General features: G+C 38.9%; 1 protein-coding gene across 1 annotated transcript in view; it reads right to left on the reverse strand.

Moving 5' to 3' along the window:
• The window catches only part of STXBP6 (syntaxin binding protein 6 (amisyn)), a 92,990-nt gene extending 71,925 nt beyond the window's left edge, over positions 1-21,065 (reverse strand). Inside the window, exons 1-3 of the mRNA XM_010574234.1 lie at positions 21,055-21,065; positions 15,217-15,218; positions 6,109-6,294 (exon numbers count right to left, since the gene is read on the reverse strand). Coding sequence (XP_010572536.1) covers positions 6,109-6,262 — 154 coding nt within the window. The 5' untranslated portion in view covers positions 6,263-6,294; positions 15,217-15,218; positions 21,055-21,065. The remainder of the gene's footprint in view (positions 1-6,108; positions 6,295-15,216; positions 15,219-21,054) is intronic.
• Positions 21,066-21,594: the final 529 nt, after the last annotated feature.

Consider the following 21,594-nt stretch of genomic DNA (forward strand, 5'->3'; position numbering starts at 1 on the left):
AAGCCTCCAATGTGTCTGTACTTTGACATTAAAAAGGCCAATAAAGAAGAAATAGTATATTTATTTTCTACATTTTCTGCATTGCAGAGTCCTGTCCATTGAATCTGGAACAGTTTCTCCATTGGCCATCAGAAAGTTACCAGATATTTTCAGATAAAATCCAAAAGTGTTAGGCAGCCAACTGGTGACTGGTGACAGCAGCCACACTCTTTATACTGATGGTTAGTATTCAAGGAACTCATCTGAGACATAGGAATACTTAACATCTGTCTTCTCTGAGGGACAGAATATGAGTCTTCACATTAAAGCCACTGTCTGCAACAGGCAGTCCTTGCATTAAGTACAGGTTCCAGAAACGTTTCCCCTGATCGCTGACTGAACATACCAATCTACGCCCAGATGTTCAGCCTGCTGTGCCAATCTAGGTCCATGGGGCTAGGGAAAGCACCACAACTGTCTTCAAACAGCCGTCCACGTTGGAGCTGGCAGAAGACTGCACCACCATTTGGTATGCATGTTCTTCTGGGCTGACTGAATCTCTCATGTAAATCATATTCTATTTTGCATAAATAATTAAACATTCAATGGAGAGTGTGACATCTAAGTGGGTCAGGCTCTAAGTGAATGCCCTGTGTCTGACCATGAACACTGAAGTATCATTCTCACTTCTTAATACCACATTTAAACAGAGAGGAAATCCACCCCTGCCACCCCCTTCCCCGCCACATACGCGGTAATACCTCAGTAATACCTATGGGGGAGGCGATTACAGCATTCTCCTGGAACATCAGTGAGAAAATGAAGTTTACTTTGGTTTCTCATGTCCCGAGAAGGAACCATGGGAATCCTCTACACTATAAGCTCCTGAAAATGGGATATTTTCTTCAACAAGAAAATATAGAAAATAAATTGGGAGATTGTCACTTCAGTACAGTAGCAAAACTCAAACGGAAAATGAGAACACATTAGGAGAAAACTGAATTCTCTTGATATGAAGCTCCTTCTCACTACTTTCCAATTTTCAGTTCAGCTACCATGCTGAAAACTCAATTGTACTTAACCTGCCCTTGAACTCCCCATGAAACTATGGCCAATTTCTGGCAGCCATGTGAAGTAACCTGAAAAGGAGCAAGAGATATAGGTCATTCCTAAGTAATATTCTATTCCATGAGCAGCCAGTATGGGAAGAACAACAAATTCATATTTTGAAAAACAACTTTACAGCACCATTGGCTCTACAGGCAAAAAAGAGAATACAAAAGCTTATGTTGGAAGTGTAACTGAGTGCTGTGGCTAGGTATCTGCTGAAGTAAGTGTGCTGTAAGAGCACAGACGAGGATATTCACAGGATTATTTAAGCTAATAAGTGGAGCCTCTGACTCTCTGTACACTTAGAAACAGAAATAAAACAACCTCCAAAAACCTACTGTGGTAACTGCAAATAGCTTTCTAAGCTATTTACTGCCTGTCTTTTGAAAAAGTCCACGGCATGGTCAATAAGGTTAAATTTTAAAGAAGGAAGAAAAACCCAACACACTCTCCCCCTGCATGTATATCTTATTTTTGTATACTATTTCTTATGATTTCTTTGCATTTCCTTTTGGCTCTTCTAGCACCATTCTTGATAGATTGTACTTTTGCATAAAAGCCATCCAAAAAAACCGCTGAACTGGCAATATGTTAGTTTAATTTGGAGATGGCAAAGAAAGAACACTATTAAAGTCATAACCACAGTGGGAAAAAGTTCCACTCCAAGTTTAAATAACTTCAGCTTTACAGTCAAATCCCAAGCTTTTCAGCAGAAGGACTAGAAAGAGTGGTGCAGCTAAGCTGAGAGTGTTATGACACACAGGAATTCAGGTTCAAAAGGAACCATCTGGTTCATTCAGTTCACTGCAACTGCGATAGATTTTTAGCCCTGAAAGGTCAACGCCACATCCATATGTACAAACTGGAACACTTCCAATGCACTACATTAAAAATCTTTTTAAATATTAGAAGTTACTTAAAAAACATAATGATAGGGTGTCAAGGGAAATAACACACACAGAACTGTGCACAAGCAAGTAGGAGAGACTGCCACTGTCCTGTATTTCTGAAGTGACCTTTTAAGTATTTTATACTTAATTCAGAATTCTAAATAAGGCTAAGAACTATTTTAAACAATCATGTTTCAATTATATAAGACAATGGTGACAAAATTAAAACTTAGATCTGATCCAATAACTGTCACTAGGTCTGCTAGTGTGGAGGAGGTGACAAATATCCACTTTCAGCTCTGAATTTCTTGTCTTTCCTCTGTGTTAAATCCTCTTCTACATTTAAAAAAAAAAATATCCCAGTTTTCATCTTCTCTGTTCTGCCTACAGCCACCCCACCTCTGGGTTTCCCATCTGTCTACTCCCTTCTTGCTGTTCTTCAGCTAAATAACTCTCAAAAGATCTCTCTTGGCTCTGCTTGCCAGTCTAACTTGGCCAGTCCCACCACTAGCGCAGGCTAGAAGGTTGCAGGTAACCCAGCTGCTTGGTTTCCAGCAGTCTGGGAAGCAGTCTTGCTTCAGATTTCTTACCTTAACCTGTCTCCAGTTTCAGATGACAGACTTTAGGTACACCCTTTTGGAGCATTAACGAGTATTACCTTCTAACCAATTCAGTATTTAGTATTGTCAGATAAAAAAAAAATCCAGTACATACTTCAAATACAAATTTTAAGGAAGAATCTCTCTTACTCTCCCATCTTGCTCTCTTCAATGTTTGACTCTTTTAATGCTTCACTATTCTATCACTTTGAGGCCTGAGGGCATTGCATTCTCCCTGCTCAGCATCTCTATCCATGCTTACAAAAATGCAGATAGAAAACAATTATAATATAATGTATTTTCAATTCAACACAGAAAGGAAAACATTTAACTCTGATTACAACAATTCGTACAATTTGTCAGTTACAAACTGAGCAGTAAATAAAAGCAGCTATCAGAATGGCTGTTTCATTTTCTGTACCATATCTTGAATGAAACTACAACTAAGCAGCGTATTTTATATTCCTAAATATTTATAAGTCCCTTAGCAAGTCAGTTTCTATGTGTATTTTTTCAACTGACAGTTGAAATTCAGTTCTAAACAGTAAATGATCAAATTCTTTTAGCAAAGGCCAAACTGAGTTCGTCCAAGGAAACTAAGAACACATATTCCAGTCACTACGTTTACCTAATACATTGCAAAACTGGGAAAAACAGGATAAGAGTCAAAGGCTGATAAAGGTGTTTCCGAGATAGATGTTGCACATTCAGCATTAAAGCATGGGTCACTTAAAGTGGAAACTAAAATCCAGAGCTAGCCACCATTGTGCCTCATTCATTGCATCACAGAAAAATGGAACGTCACTTTGTATATTCTGTTATCCCAAGATATAGTTCATCTTGGACTGTTTCGGGACAAAGCTAAACTGCCATCCCCACATTAACTTACCCTTACTAAAGAAAAACTTTTCCTTAATTTGTAACACAACTTGTTGCTGTAGGTAAAACCATTATTGCTTCACAGCCATCAGGATTAGCAAAAACCATAGTTTATCATTGTCACATTTCCTTTAACCACAGTGGTAGAAACAGTTGTTCCCTACCCCTTAGTTTTCTGCCATTGATTATTCCTGACTAAGTAACTAACTGCACTTGACCCTATTGAATTGCATCATCTTTCTGATCAGACTGTTTGGAACTCTAATATTGCCCTTAAACACAAACACAGCCAGGCAGTCCTCTCCTTAGTCACTTCATTGTCTACTGAAATTACCAATCATACTGTACATTCCATAATATAAACTATAAATGTATATAAAACAACTGGTCTCAGATCCATGCAAAACTCCATTAATAGTGAGCCACCCATGAGGGCTCTCCCAATGCAATTATGCAGCTTTTCGGTGCCCACCATACAATAATTTTATTTGGATCCTGAATACTTCTCCTTGTCAGTGAGAAGCTCTGCTGAAGTCAGGACATCTGCTCTTTATTCCTTACTCATAATATGTTATCCTGTTACAGAAAGACATTAGATGTGTCCAAGGTCATTCAATCTCTTAAAATCCGTGTTAGCTGCTACACATCAACATGGGGGTGGGGGAGCTGGAAGAGGGCTAGGTTCCCCAGAATAGCAATTAAAAAAAAAAATCCACCTACTGAATAGACTTAGCCTACAGAAAATTGTAAGCACAGATCACACCTCTAATCTTTCGTCATGAACATGGGTATCAAACACCCGGGTATTCCAAAACGGACTGCACAGCCCTAGAACAGGATTGTTCTTTAAAGTAAGAGAGTTAGAAAAGAAATTGGACTAACAGTTGAAAAATTTGACTGCCAAAGGAAGAAGAGTTGACCTTTGCTTCAAAAAGTTAGTGATTTGAACATTTCTTTAAGAGATGGGAGACCTAGATTCAGTTTCCTCTGCAACCTGAGAGGACTGAAACCTGCAATCCTTACATCCAAAAAGAGTATCCCAACCACAAGTCTAGGGAAAAGCCTAGGTAAATCAATTTTTAAACCCTTCCTTGCAGCTTTGTATATGGGGAAAATGACAAGCAGAACATTGCTAGAAATGAGAAGTCTTCTGTTTTATCTCGCTGTCCTCAGTACGTGTATGCATATACTCTGCACCTTCTATTTTAACATAAGCATTTGTACATATGCATACATATAAGACTTCATCCAATAGCATTCAATAAATGTACATTTTGTGTGCAGGTGTGTAATGTCTTATACCAGTAGCAGAGTCACAGGGTTTTACTTCCTATATATTGAAAGTGTTAACATAGTTTTCAACGGGGAAAAAAAAAAAAAGAGTCCATGAAACACTATCTTCCATTCAGTCCAAATATAATTGCAGTCTTCTGAGATTCACAGACCACTTCTTCCTCTGACCACTAGTTGTACTTCCAGTAAGATGCATATGCTCAAAGGGAGCAACTGATATGCCTAAAAACCTAAGTGACTAAATTACCCTAGAATACCAAAGATATTCACACACACTCAGTTGGCAGGCATAGAAACAACAAAGGATTTCTGCCTTTCTAGAGAGCTACCTGAAGGATGGGCTGCAAACCTAAAACTGCACTGAATGCCTACCTCCAGGCAACTGAATTCCACTCTAAGTCTGAAAACAGGTATAAACCACAGGCAAATCAAGATCACAAACTGCTTTCCAACTGCCTTGAGACGTAATCTTAAATTAAGGTAAATTTCACTACAATAACAGAAAGTATTCAAAGCATAAAAAAGCCAGCCAAAAAACCTACAATACCATAGTTAACCACAAGTACCCAATCAATGGGTTTCATTTATACACTTAAAAACATTAACTGGACCTTTAATTTTATTAGAAAGGGTAAAAAAATAAAGCCAACTATCGTACACCAAGTACCTACCCTGTTCCTGAAATCTAGACTCTTATGAGTGTTGGTTTAACCTTGGAGAAACTCAAATTAATTTCATCTGAACACATTATCAACACACAGATAATTTCTCCCTGTTCCCCATGACCTCTCACATAATGTGTCTTTATACATCCTTTTCTGCTTCAATCCAAGTATTTCCATCTTCATCCTTTTTAAAAGTCAGGTGATTGACACATAGCACCACTGTTCCATTCAATGAACTGAAAATATTCTGGCTGAAAGTTGCCTAAGTTCCCAACGAGCCGGTAACATATACAGGCAAATATGAAAAGAGGCGGCAAACATATTTGCTTCAAACAAAAAATTTCAGGGCATTAAAATGAAATACAATGTTAAGTTCATCCCTCCAAGAAAAATCTTAACCTCAATAAGCAAAGACTGTTATCAAATATTCTATTTGTTCATACTCTGCAGCTATGCTGTGAGCGAACACCTTTTTTTTTTTAAACAATGAAACCACCTGTTCCATTTATTATATGGTATAAATATTAATAGCCTTAAGCATGTGGTTCCTTAGATTAAAGATACAAGCGCCATAATTCTCTGGTTCATTATTAATATTCGACTCACCCAGCTCCTTATGGGTATGGATAACAGCTAATCAGTTAATCAAAGATAAAACTAAACAGGTAACTGGATGTCAAAAATCAATCTTACCTGACAGGCAGATGTATGTTAAATATTCACCCTGACCCCCAGTAGCTAGGAAAGGAATCTTTTTTTTTGTTCTTCTTTTCACTTGGACAGCTCCCAGCATCCTTTCATCATGTGGGGCAAAAATTTCTTTGCTGATTGCAGATTTTGCATTCATTGTAGATCACAGATATAGCAGACTGCCGCTCTCTAAAAAATAAAATCATAAATGAAAAAAAAAAATTAGAAACCCCTAAGTTACATGAAAGTCCAGTTAATTCACATGGGCTTTACCAGCTCTGACCTTCAAATAAAGGTTTTAGTGATATAAAGAATTTAGAAGATAATTTCACACACTTAGAGGCAGAATTTTCAAAGTCTCTAAGAGTCTTCACAGAAGTTGTTTTCCACGCTTCTTCAATTCTCTTAAACTAGCTCAACTTATTTTGGGCAGAAGCTGTCCACACTAGCACTTCAGGATGATGCAAAATCTTCTCAGATAGACACCTCGTAACTTCATGCTGCATAAAAGCTTCATTAATTCCCTCTCTGGTAACTGGAGGGAAACTCATCTGTCCCACTGTCGTGGTTTAACCCCAGCCAGCAACTAAGCACCATGCAGCTGCTCACTCATTTCCCCCCCACCCAGTGGGATGGGGGAGAGAATCGGGAAAAAAAGTAAAACTCATGGGTTCAGATAAGAACAGTTTAACAGAACAGAAAGGAAGAAATTAATAATGATAATAACAACAATAATAAAATGACAATAGTAAAAGAATTGGAATATACAAAACAAGTGACACACAATGCAATTGGCCACCGCCAACTGATGCCCAGTTAGTTCCCGAGCAGCCATCCCCCCAGGCCAACTCCCCCCAGTTTATATACTGGGCATGACATCACATGGTATGGAATACCCCTTTGGCCAGTTTGGGTCAGCTGCCCTGGCTGTGTCCCCTCCCAACTTCTTGTGTCCCTCCAGCCTTCTTGCTGGCTGGGCATGCGAAGCTGAAAAATCCTTGACTTTAGACTAAACACTACTTAGCAACAGCTGAAAAAAAATCAGTGTTATCAACATTCTTCGCATACTGAACCCAAAACATAGCACTATACCAACTACTAGAAAGAAAATTAACTCCATCCCAGCTGAAACCAGGACATCCACATAGAGAGGGAAAGCATTGCAAGGGCACAGGGAAGGAACACTGTGGTTGTGCTGGCAGACAACAAGTTGTGTTCACAGAAAATACAGAAAGCTTCAGACTCGGTAAGACTGCTCCTTCAGGAGCACCGCTCTTGGTGACAGTACTTGATGAAGCAGCTCCTGCACCTTTTGCAGCTTTAGCACCTCATCCCCTCAGTAATTAGCAACTAGGCAATTGCACAGAAAACAGTGTCGGAGAAACCATTGGGGTTAATGCAGACAAAACCACACCTCTTTTCTGCTAAATAATTTTGACTGAGGTCAGTTCCTCAATGCATGTCATAAGAAAACAGCACAGTCAACTTAGGAGAGACATTTGGAGAGAAAAAAAAAATTGTAGAGAACAGGGAGGGAGATGGAGGGAAGCTGCTTATTCAGGCATGTCCTGCAAAGGAAAGGTCCGTCCGGCCACAGCTTACAGAGGAACCTAACTGAAGGAGGGACAACTCAGTTACAGAGGGGACATTAACAGGCTCTTTATGTAGACACCACCACAATTATAACTCCAATTAGTTCTGCACTGAAATCTGTACATAGGTCCCACTGGTAGAGACTGCTGAATGACCCTTTTCATTGTTCAAATACAATGATGCTCCAATAGACATAGATTAAATTCCACATCTCTGTATTATTTAGACTTTCAAGCCCACAGATCTTTTTTGAACTCCTAGCTTTCTTAGTATAAGATCATCTTCAGGTCTCAGCTACTGAAGCCAGAAATTCTGTCTGTGGGATCACTTGATATCTGCCACAATTTAACTATTAGAAAACATAGATAAATTCCAGTCAAATTGGATTATGAAGCCAAAAGAGTCATGGATCCATTATTTAGTGTGAGTACTATCAGTAAAGGAATTGTCTTAACACTTGCAGTTTCAACATTTTGTTGGCACTTATTTATGATATTTCCTGATCTTGGAGAGAGACAGAGAGAGAGGAGAGGGAAAAGGGCAGGAAAACGGCAAAAAATAAAGAGCTGCATACATGGAGGCATGAGCAAGCACAACTTAGGCCAAATCAAATTCACCACCTACCTATTTTGAAATAAAAACAGAATCCGCTGCCAAAATAATCTGTAACAGTATACTTCAGTTAACCAATAAAGAGGTATGCAAGAGTTTTAGCATTAAGACATTTTACACGCACCTTTCCAAAAATCAATTGCATTTAAAAAAAGGACCCCATCAAAAGAAAAATCCAGTCCAATTTCAAAGGAAGAAAGAACACACAGCTCCTGAAAAGATATGATTACATAACTCCTACCATGTAAGTTACCTATCCTTTAACAACAAATATATCAACACAAAAACAGAATCAAAACAATAAATTTACCTGCTACTTACTTAGAAAAGGTTGTTTTCACATTCATTATACCACAATTTTCTCCTCTTCTATGTTATGAAAATATTTGCAGCATATCTTATACCAGCATGTAAGCTGTTGGCACATTATAACTAGTTTTTGGTTTGGTTTTTTGGTTGGTTGGGTTTTTTGGTTGGTTGGTTGTTTTGGGGTTTGTTTTGTTTTTTTTTTTTAATTCAAGGCCATCGTCAATGACTATGGGTTTAATCACACAGATCTCCTTCTGACTGAGATAGAGACTGATAATCTTTGCAAAAACAACTTCAGTCTCAGACCTTTGCATGCTTAAAGAATTTTCAATAAATAGCTTATTGGGAAAACACACACAAATGCTGTCATGTAAAAATATACTCAAGTTACATCCAACTGAAAAAGTGTTCTCCAGCTTGCAATGATCTGATGCTGTTAATTCTGCAACTGAGTCGTTGAATAGATGTTCTCAGATGTTTTCTTGAGGTTCACACATGGCAAAATAAAGTGTGATTTCTAAGATATACTCAGTGATGTAAAAGCTTCCTGGATTAAGAGAGGATGTAAGTTTTCCTTACCTACAGTTGATTGTAGCAGAAAATGTTACTGGTTTATAGCTTCAAAACTTTCATATAGTACTTCAAGATTTACTTTAAGGATATTACAAGCAATAGGTCTCACTGTATATAGTTGCATTTGATAAGACTGCTGAACAAGAGGGCAAGCCAAACAAACAAGAGATGCTATCCAAATCCTGTTTCATAGATTTCCCAAATCATTTTGCTTCATATGTGCGCTGCCACTTACAGCACGAAACTAGAATGACTGCCACATACGCAATAACCCAAAATAAATGCAAAACCTAGGAGATGTGATTAACATACCTCTCGATGTATATACACATCTCTATCTCTTAATGCAAGTACTTTTATGCACAATCATCATACAAATCCAACTTTATTTAAAGTCCAGCTCAAAACGGTATCCCAAGACGTATTAAATCTGCCGTTTCAGTAGAGACACGGAAGACATGACATAGAACAATCAAATATTGCAGTTTATTGCTGCATGCTGTTATTTGCTTTATGATTGAGCTGCTTTTATATTCATCCAGCAGGAGCTGTAGACAGATGCAGTAGATACCAAATGTTGTAACTGGAACCTCCAACTAAAGCATGTGCTCACTGCCTGGGAAGCTGTGATCCTTCTATTCCCAATACTTGGGTTTACAACAGCCTCAGATGCCAGAATTAAGCAATTAATCTAATGCAGTATACTTGACATGCCTGCTGAATCTAATGTGGAAACTGACACTAGCACGAACCACAAAAGCCTACTTATTTAAAAAAGAAAACAACTAACTGTGCCTGTGTGCAAACAGGCTTTTAAGATTGAGCTGTCAGTATAGTTTGGATGAAGTTGTTTTTCATAGGTCAAAAAAATCACCAGCTGGATTTAAATAAGCAACCTTCTCCATATTTACTGGTGGATCTATGCAAAAGACCTGTGCTCAAGTAAAACATTCCAGTGTTCCTCTTTTTTAAAAGCAGACATAATGTAATCTTTTTGTTAGCTTTACTAAAAAAAAAAAATAAAAATGGAAGACTTGCTCAAGGAACATGAATAAGTCCATTTTCCCATTCTCCAACAAAAACACCTCATAAAAAAACACCAAAAAAAAGATGCTGGCTGTACATGCACAACTTCATGTAGTACATGCAGATTTCTTCACACAGTAATGTTTGTTCTTGGCACACGTTCCCAGATGAATTCAAACCATCAGCAGTTTCCATTCATGGCCCATGTGGACTCACACACCAGAATGCAAACCGTTTCCCCCATGCTCGAATACAAAATGCCTTAAAGAAGAAACTTTTATTGGAGGAACTCTGAGCACTCCGAGACAGTGCATTACTGTTCCCAACATTTACCCCTCTGAGGCAAGAGGGATTAAAACGTCTCAATAAACCTAAGAGTCTTTAAAGACAGCCTGCATTTCCTGCCTCACACACTTTTTGTTCCACATATTTAATTCTGCTCAAATTATTATAATGACACTTTTGGCTGAACAAAGAAAATTCCATTTTCCTCCCGCGGTTTTTCACTCCAGCCATTACAGCATTATGGAAGAGGATGTCAGCATTTACACTGTGCCCCCAGCGCCCAACAGAAACGCCTGAGAGGGAAGATTCCCATGTGGATTTGATTTAGTGGCTGCAATACACTTCCCCATTTGCATCTCCTCAAATCTTTCTCTACTGCAATTCTTCTCCATGATATTTCCATCACTAAAAACTCCTCCTAGGGAACTGCTGACCATCTATAAGTGTGTGAGGTGACAGCAATTAAAGGTAATTTCTAAAAAAAAAATTAAATAAAACCAAGATACTTAAGCCGATACCTTCACAGATCCCACACGTTCAGTAACAAAAAAACTTTGACCATTTTCTGGTCAGCCAGAATCTCAGACTGTTCTCAGGCAGACAGACAGCAAGCAAGCAGCTAACTTATTTTTACATCCAGATGTTTTATAGGACTATGCAAGTTAAGTGGGAAAAAGGAGATTTACAGTATCTTTGTTGAGGTATTGTTATACAGAAAGAACTGGAGAAACTAATCCTCAGCATGCAGAATTTAAATAGTAGTAAATTAGCTAGGAGAAATGAACTAAGATGCAAGAGAAGGAAGAGCAAGTGATGTTTCCCAAAAAAAAGAAAAAATGTTCAGTATGTTAAGTCTTGCAGTTTTCAAGGATCTTTAGTTTAATCACAAACAGGGATGGGCTCACAGGACAGGCTGACCACTGAAATGCTGCCTGCAGCGTGAAATCATCTGAGCAACCAACTATTGTTGAGCTGCACTGGTAGCTCTAGCAAGCACTCAAATCTGCTTTTAATGAAGCCACCACCCTGACAGAGAACATCTACTTTAGGAAATCATTGCAAGATACCATTATTAAAAGCCCAGCTTCTGCTATTGTGATCATTGTCTGGTATTTACTTGCTGGAAGTGTTGAGACTACATATTTGATCTTTACTGTTCATAAAAATTGTGTTGTCATCTCAAATAGCTAGCACGACTTTGGAGAAGCACAAAATCATTGCTAAACTAAGGCAAATAATTCATAAATCCTTAAAAAAAAACAAATAGGAGAACATAAAATTTCTAAAGTTCATTTGCAATAGATTTATTCAGCTTAACTCTATCCTAAAGGAATAACACCAAGTTTAATTAGCTCTGCAAACAAGAATTAAGCCAGTAGATCAACCTTACTCTAAAACAGTCGAGGTAAAAATCTTTAAAAGGCTTGAACATAACAAGAAGATCAGAGTATCTTCTGTCATCCTTCTGTTTCCAAATCTAACTTTGCTTGATAGATTTTTATTTAACTTAGGACAATAGCAGCAGCCACTGCATAGGCCAGAAAAATTCTACTACATCCTACTAACATGAGTTCACAACTTTTAAAAGTATTTACTGGGGGGAAAAAAAAAAAAAAAAAAAAAAAAAAAAAATCACTCTCCAGAGTTATCTGTAGACAGTCACATTTCCAATTCATTTTTTCAAATAAGATTTCAGTGATGACTGGTTCATTTGAATAAAACATTAATTCTAAAATATGAAAACTATTAAATTGTAACTGTATTTGTGGCAATTTAAAATAGAAACAAGAAATGTGTTTTTACTTACATATATAACTACAAAGTAAACTGTCTGCCCAATAAAGCTGAGCTGGACATAAGCATACTTTGGAGAGCAGTGGCTCCTAAATCTAAACCTTGAGTCTTTCTTGCGGTGAAGTGACTTTTTTCATTCTTTTAAGTGGAGCCTACAAGGCTTTATATTGTAGCCCACCTAATCCAAGACCAACGTTTGGCAGAATGTACTGTAAATTAGAAATACAAGCTGCCTTAAGTTTGTTTTTAACTAAGCTATTGTTTGGCTACAAGGATTTCATAGTGTTCAGAATTGTTTACTGATCCCTTAAAGCAGTCTGGTTTGAATGATCTATGAATCTCAAAAACTCCTAGAATAAGGAAAAGGAATGGCAAAGAATATACTGGGTATCATACTCTGTGGCCTGAGAACATGTGATGTTTTTATTCAAAAGAAAAAAAATAAAAGGAGAAAGGCAAAGTGCCCAGCAGTAATATGTTGAAGTCGGACAGAAGCAGTAAGTGCCTGAATACTGATGTTTGACATGTTTCTTCACCTGAGGCAGGCAGTCTGAGGCCCTGAGCAATTCCTACAGCCTTTCATCCCAAAGGAAGGTGATTTGAGTTCTGTGCAAGTTATATGGACCTATGGATCTAAACAGATCAAATGCATCAAGAGCTCTGAATGGAATATGTATTTATAAAGAAGCAATAAAAAAGGGATGCAGAACAGAAAGGTACCTTTGAGTTTTTATCATCCAGTACCTCAATCTGGCAGACCATAACACAACCCTTTTAAAAAATGAACAAAGTTCACCTAGAAGTTTTGTTTATCTCCTCTACCACCCCAAAAAACCCCAAACATCTACTTACAATGACAGATTATCAGGGACATCACAGAAATCCCGTAAGTGGGTAAATGAGAACCAGTCCCACTGTCATGTGGAAGACAGCAGCTGTTTTCATTCCTGCACTCTGCGCTAGTAAAGGCCTATACTACTGAGAGAGTGAGACACATACATACAGCATCATGGTAACCATTACCCTTACTTCCTCAAGCCAGCTGGTAGCAAAAGCAGAAGATGCAACATCACTTGGTTCTTTTGAGACTCTGTGTCCCCAAACTCTCCCCGAGAGGTACAGAAAATTAAGTAGGAGGTGGCAAAGACGGCACACTGATAGATGGGTTACTGTATATTCTAGGTAAAACAATTTTTTCTTGTTCTGACAAGAAAACAGCAATTCCAGATCTAGCAGCTAATGTCCTAATAAACAGTATGGTGGGTCCCAGCTAAACTTTGCTCACAAGAGGATGCTAATTCTGAAGTGAACCTACAGTACTGCAAGCTGGAAAAATCCAACTCAAATATAAGACACAAAACATTTCTGTACTGCAATTCTGTGTATCAACGGCTGCACACAGTTAACACACTAAACAGGCATGCAACAATCACGCATTCAAGAACTGCAGCAAATTAAAATGAATTGCTGCTCATGTTCTCTTAGCATTTTGGATCAAGACTATACTCCTAAGCAGTTAATAAAATAATAATGCAAGAATCAGTGGACATTGTGAACATTCATTCTCTAAGCATTTTCTTAACAGCCAAGAGCAGCTGTGTTCCCTAAATATGCTTTCCCCTGCACCCCATATGCACAGCTGGGGGTGCTTCTGGGAGAGGCCTCAGGGAGGCAAAGGCATCTCAGTAGAAGGTGGTACAGCCTTGTCAGGGCCTCTCCGAGTGGAGAGCAACAGCTAGGGACCCACTCAGAGAGGTTCTCGTTAGAAGAGTCCCAAAATCTGAAAGTTGTTATTGTTTGAGAACATATGAATTTGAAAATAAGGACAGACAATGCCACATTAAGCAGCACCATCCAAACAATGAAACTGCTTACCAAAAGGCAACCCAGAAGTGCTTGGGCAGACTGCCGCTGGAGTAATCTGAGACAGGAACATTTTGAATCTCACAAAGAGATTCACAAAGAAACTTAGGAACTGCCAGATGTTATAACAAAGCCCCAGAGAGAACTCATTTGCATTTCTGGAAAGTTGTATTTATTACTTCAGGACGCTGGGTCATTCATAGCAGTAAGAACTACTACACCCGCATAGCAACGTTGAAAAATGATAGTCTTAAGAAGTCAACTTAATTCTTATAACCTTTCAGATATGTTTAGATTATAAGACCAGTTATTACATCCACCCTTAGACTTTCATTTGCAGGTTGAACTATTATAGTTTCTTCTGTCATTCCTCACAGATTTCTTGTTGCAGACACCTCACCTCTCTAGACTCTTTCCCGTTGCCCTACATCTTTTTTGAAATGCAATCCTCAAATCTGGACTCACAGCTTCATTTATGGCACCAGAGTCAACTGGAAGAACTACTTGGTCACTTACTGGAACAGACTCACCAGGGAAGTGGTCATGGCACCAAGCCTGTCAGAGTTCAAGAAGCATCTGGACAACGCTCTTAGTCATATGGTTTAGTCTTAGGTAGTCCTGTGGGGAGCAGGGAGTTGGACTCAATGATCCTTATAGGTCCCTTCCAACTCAGGATATTCTATGATTCTCTGATACTTTATAAACCTTACAGTGAACACTCCTGCTTATACAGCTACTGCCATACATGGTTCTTTTCCAACTGGTCAGCAAAAGATAAGAGCTTCAGTTCAACATCTACCATGTTCTTCAATATTTTTCTGAAAAAAAGACATCTGACATCTGAGTAACTAATTATTCCCACTTAACAGGGGATTTTTGTACTTACTACTTTCAGGCCATTTCTCCAACACTGTAAGATCATTTTAAATTCCAATCCTGTCTCTCAACACTTGCAGGCCTCTAGACTGACACCCACCAAAAGTCAGAACGTACGTACTGTGTGCCATCACTTTAGCCACTTAAAATTGTTTGAGACCCAACACAGCCTCCCTTCACTCCTCCAGTTAGAACCAGAAAGATGCCAAATCCTTTGAATACAATTCTACAATCATTTTTGTGTTCCTACATCTTGCGCTACTTCCATGTAAACTTGATTTCCTTAGTTCACTCATGACTAATGTCACATGAGACAGTATCAAAGGCATCACTGAGATACATTTGTCAGTTCCAACTTATTCATATGGCCTAATACTTTATCACAGAAACAAATCAATTTAAGTTGGTGGTGTTTTGGGGTTTGAGCTCTCTTTCCATTTGTTCCATTGTTTGTCCAATATTTTAGCAAAGAAAAATCATTTCAAAAAAAGAAGTTAAAGAATCTTGGTGAGAAGGAGCAGCTGACATTCCCCAGGGAAAGGGAAACTGGTTTGAAGGACTGCAGTTCAGAGCATGGACAGTTTCTTTCAGCAGTTTGTGTTGTTTCACATTTCATTTATGTCTACCTCATGCATTTGTGTTGGCAGAAATGATTGATTTCCCTGTGCACTTTTCTTCTTTATGGCAGCACAGTGCTTATGTGGTAGCACACTGAACTAGACAGGAGAATTAATCCAGGTTTAATCCAGTTTAAAAGAAGAAAAATAGTGATTAGTTTTGGTTTTACTCAGATCAACTCCCTGACTCTGCTCACTACGCAGCTGTGTGTCAGCACATGGGAAGGAAGAGCAGGGGTAAGATTAGGGCTGCCTTAGGCACCAGCAGTATTAGTTTACAAGGATGATGAAATTGCGGTTTAAAGACAGAACCTGAAATGTCAGGAGCTTTCACCAAATACTGAGTGAAATTGGCTGACTGAAGACATGGCATGGAGCCAATCTAGATAAAATTTTTCAAAATCAAAACTTAACAACAAAGAACCAAACTGAATAAAAACTGGTAAAACAGAGGAGTTCATATGGGCCTTCTCCTCAATAAGAACAAACGTGTCTCAGGATAGAAGCAAATTTCTTGGTACACTGACTCTATTATTTGTTGGTTTAAAAACAGAGACATAGCAAAAAGGCAGGTTGGAAGTTAGGCTCTGTTAGATTGCAGTGCAATTTCTGCACTAAATCAGAACCTGCTGCATATAGGAATATACAAAAATATTATACAATGCTATTACTGCAGTATATCCTACATAACTAGAACACACTAGTCTCAGCAGCTATTCTGGCAAGACACCTCACAGGAACCTGATTTTGCCTTATTAGCGTGAACAATCACAATTGCTTTCCATCCAAGTATAAGAATATAAAAGTCATTTTTTTCTTCTCCTTCTACCTGACCCCTAGGCTGAGACAATGCGAAGAGGTACAACTCTCCTATCCGAGTGCAATCAGGTACGCTCAGAGCCAGGAGAAGAAGGCTCCTCCTAAGGACTTGAGCAAAACACACAAGTTGCAAAAGATCCCAGCCCAGCCAGGAAGGACAGACACTTCATTCTTCTCTGGCAATGGATATGAAATGGGGTTGTGGAAGGTAGCAGCACCGTCCCTGCCTAGATTTCTGATAACTGAAAGGATACCTGGAGAAAAGCTGTTCCTTCTCCAACACTGAACTGAAATCATAAAATGCCTTTCAGAGCCTAAGAATTATTTTATTTTTTAATCCTGCAGTGTCTAAATAAAACCAAGCTATTGCTTCAGGAGCTGAACTGCTTGTTTCTTTCACTGCAGAAATGTGGGTGCTAGTGGAAGCCAAGCCTCCACGCAGAAGCACTGAAGGTGCTTCACAAGGTCATATTATGGAGCCTGGCTAGGGTGCGGTGAAATCCAGGTTTGGGTTTTACCAACCTGGACTACAGCTATGCCAGGGGCTGGCCAGACAAGGGGTTGACTCAAAGACATGGGAAGCAGTTCGGTGATAGACTCTTGTGCCCTAATGGTCTTGCCAAGTACAAAAGTAATTTGTTCATGCTTTAAGAGTCTTAGGATAAGCCTCCTTCCTCAATTTATGTGCAGCTGTCTCTAAGACATATTAATGTAAATAAAAGAAACTTTGAAAATTAAAACTCCCACAGAAAATCAGACCCTAAAGAGGAAGTAAGATCATGGGAGGGCCTATGACTAATAACTGCAGTACAGAATCCCACTGCTTAATGAGACTGCCAGATAGAGAATCTGACTGCAGGAACACACGCAAAAGACCCAGAGACAGGGCCACTGACCACCATGGTAACAAAAGATCTCAGGAAGCTCATGGGATCCAGGAGCTGAGGTATAAAACAAACTAGATTCTTTTAAGGCACTGAGATTGGATCAGTTCCCATATAAATCAAATCTAGAGATTTTAGAAAGTGTCAGAAAGGAAAGCTCAAGCATGAGGTGATTATGTTAACCCAACTGTGTACATTTCTGCCAACAAAATAGTTGCTGTTCTCACCTTATAAACTACAGCACCAAATCCGGATAATACAGTTGTACAAGATCCTTGCTAGACAGTATTTCAAAACCCAGTATATCTCCTACAAAAATTAGAAAGAATGGACTGATGTATTGAAAGAGTCAAGTTGATTTCTTCTTGTAAAAAACCCCCATAACTCAACTAGATAAATAAACTAATATTTCACAAATAAACCCTCAGAAAAATCAAGTGCAGAAGAGAACAGCTTCATTTTTCAACCGTTTTCCATCTACTAGTGCCAGAATACAGCTTTTCAAGTAGTTTGTGTTTAAAATCTGATTTTCTTTGAAACATTTCTGTACTACTTTTTGCCAGTCACTCAAAGTTTTTCCCTCAATGATGGTATTCACCCATATACAAATTTAGGCCAAAACTGAACTGGCAACAGCATGCTGTTCGTCACCACTCTTGCCATACTCTTCATTCCCTCTCACTGCATTCAGATTCTTACTTTTACTAGTACAGAAATTTTTTCTCAAGTCCCTTCAATCCATTTAATGGGGAAGAAAAGGAAACTGCTCTCCCGGAAAAGAGTTCTTAGTATCATAAAGGCTCAAAAGCAGATGGCCATGTGCAAGCGTAAAAAGAAGGTAAGTTTTACTGACTTCACAATATAGTTTTTCTTTTTGGAAAACACAGTGAAAATCCTTAAGTCTTCTGGTGATCTCATTGCGCTGAGACCAGCACAGTTCCCAAACCCATGACTCATTCCAAACCCAGCAAAAAATTGCTGGGGAGACAGATGTTTTGTTTATGATGAATTAATTCCTTCAGCATGTCTCACTCTTAAAAATATCAAGCTTCACTTTGTATGCAGAAGATAAAGCATGATAGTCATGCTCCTGCCTTACTCTTTTGTAAATACTATTGTGTTAACACTGAAATAGCAGTGGATGCTGCCAATGCTTGAACAGCTTATTTAGGAAAAAGAAAACACTGTCTTCCCAATAAAAATTTAATTTCCCAGTTATGATCTGTAAAAATGTGTAACTTTTAAATATTCAGGTTTCTGGCTTTAAAATTTAATTCCATAGATCTTATGCAGCAAAAACTATTATTATTTGTTTCTTGTGACATAAAATTAAACTAAGGCCAAAGTACAGTTTATTAACAGATAATGAAAGAAATAACTTTCAGCACTGTTCAGTTTGACATCAAAGGTTAAAACAGTAGAGTGATTTCATTCAGACAGCTTTGTTAACTAAGTTTTTAAAAGTCTTTCTCACTGCATACTTGAATAAAATTAGTGGAGTTACACTAACTTAAGAGAAGTAACCATTACATGATGTTTGCGACTTCCCCTAGTAAATAAAACATTTATTTTCGTCTACCCCTAAAATGCACAGAATCCCAGTATCAACCAGTTCAATAGAGATAAATTTACTTATGATGCACACTTGCGTTCTCCTCCCCCACCCTGTTATAACCATATCCTCCTTTGCACGTGGCTCGTTGTTTTCTAAGACAGTACTTCCTCCTTCCTATCCGGTTTCTTTTCTAACACTACTCTAAGGTGTATCTAATTTGCATCCCAGTGATGAAAACCTGGCACTTCAAAGCATTAATGGAAGCTAAGTATCCATACCTTAGTGAAATGCATGGAACTGGAAACCAGCTCCAAATACACAGTCATAAACCCCTCACTTCAAATTATTTTATTTATGCTCAAATATATTACATTTCACTTGTGTTTTAAGGGGCTCTCTGGTCTTCATTCAATGACCTAGATACTGTTCAATACTGCAGAAGAAAGATCTTTCTCACAGCTTTCAAACCAAATGCAAGAAGAGACATGCATCCATGCAGCTGAAATGTTAACAACCTGGAAAAACCCTATGGCAATTAACCAACAAATGTATGCCTTTACTCATCTGAGCTACAGAGATAGCCCAAACTAAGAGTAATCTGAGAAACAGATTACCTTGAGCTGATGATGTAAGAGTTTAGTACCACTGTACGCTGCATGTAACTAGTTCCTTAATAAAACTGTATGCGTATTTTGATATGAGAAATACAAACCCCCAAAACCACTATATTACCACCTCTCTACCATCCTTGATTTTCTACTTTTGCAGCAAAGCAATCAACATGCAACTGTTAAATTCAGGTCTATTAAGGGCATTGTCAGTTATCTGACAAAGATACAAAAGTATAGAACATAACAGCTACAGGTCAGTTATATCATACTAAGTTCAATACACAACACGTCCATCAGTTGGTCACTGCCTGATAGCCAGAAAACTGCTGGGTTTAAAGAAGTGATTTTGCCACATTCCCATTGCATTCTTCCCAATAAGTCTGAGATTAATCTAGTTTCAGAGCAATATTAGAACAGCAATATTAGAATTATCTCACTTTTTGTCTACCTTCTACCTTAAATAATGTAAATCAGCAAGCAAGTTTCTCCCAAATGGAACAGGTGGTTGTGGTATATCAGAGAAAATACTCTCACAAAACCCATTTGATTTACATAGCAGCCATAATAAGGTAAATATATAGCACTACTAACTTCATTTATTTATGTATGGCCAAGAGCAAAAACCAGGTTGTCTTATGCCACAAAATAAAAATAGCGTGCAAAAACTTTCAGACTTTTTGTTGCTGCTGTAAACCATACGATCTTTGGCACATCAATTACATGAACAAAGTTCTTCACGTACTAATTGTTATTTAGCATAAAGGAGAAAGAAAAGACATAGATGGAGAAGGGAATAGTGGAAGTAATCCTCTTTTCTCAGCCAAGGTTTAAATGTAGACTACAATTCTCCAAGAAGATATCTGCAAACAAGCGATGACAAGCTGTTATCTCCATGACATTCAATCTGACCAAAAAAGAAAATAGTACATTGAAAGCATCAGCAGGGGTACAAGAGTACAAATATTAAAATTGTACAGCACCTCTTACTGTTATAGAAAAGAAATTTACCAGAAGCATGTCAAAGAAATAGCTAGTTAAATTTTTTAAAAGTCAAGTTTTACGATGTCAAAAATGATTGCCAGTATGTTCATGATCTTTCTGTGCTAGCAAATATCCTCAGTCCAGCCTTCTACTCATCTGACCACCACCAGTGCTTCCGCTATGTTTTTTCTTTAAAAAAAAAAACGCCTCGTATTTAAATAGGCATTTTAAACTGCTCTATTAGGTATTTTAATTTTACAGCGAAGACCTTGTATAGGTTTTGTCAGGACCCTGACAGGCCTTAACAGCCCCCCCAGGGCTCCCCCCTCCCTGCCCACAGCCCAGGCCGCCACGCCAGCCCCCGGGGCCGTCAGCCCCTGCCCCAGTGACACCCAGCAGGGCCGCCCTCCAGCTCCCCACCGCCCTGCCCAGCCACGGGCTTCACCGAGCCAGGCCCACCCACGGGCCCATACCCTAGCCTGGCCTTGGCCCGTCCCTACAGCCCTGTCTGACTACAGTTCCCCTCTACGGGCCTGATCCTGCCCCCTCACCTGCCCGCGGGCTGATGTCCTGGCCTGGCCTCAGCTTGTCCTCATCCCCAGGGAGGTGCCCAATGCCTCGGGCTGGGGCTACCCCCCCCCACCGGCTGCAAGCCCCAGAGTGCCCCTGCCACTCCTGGTGCCCTGGCCACTGGGAGCCACTAACCCACAGGGTGCCTGGGCAGGTTTAACCAAGGTGAGAAACAAAAGAGCGACTGAAAACCATCAGCAACTGTCTGCGCAAGGAACAAAGAGCTTGAGTAAATGTGTTTAAGCAGCAAGCAGGATCCAAAGCCCGGACTGACTCAAGCTTTTTGCTATCACACAGTTAGTCCAAATCTCATTGTGACAGGGAAAGGGAAAAACAAAGGAATCGAGCAAACAAAATTGATTTTTACTTGCTTTCAGAAGGTTTTAAGTAATGGACTGCAGACCATGAGAGAGACTACCATGGAAGCTACCAGTAAAGGATAGCCAACCTGTGAGAGCAGAGAAGCACAAGAAGGAAACAGTTAGAAACACCTAAGCATTGCTTGCACACAGCAGTTATCT

The sequence above is a fragment of the Haliaeetus leucocephalus genome, unplaced genomic scaffold (assembly GCF_000737465.1).
Source record: "Haliaeetus leucocephalus isolate CR32 unplaced genomic scaffold, Haliaeetus_leucocephalus-4.0 Scaffold417, whole genome shotgun sequence".
Classification (NCBI taxonomy): domain Eukaryota; kingdom Metazoa; phylum Chordata; class Aves; order Accipitriformes; family Accipitridae; genus Haliaeetus; species Haliaeetus leucocephalus.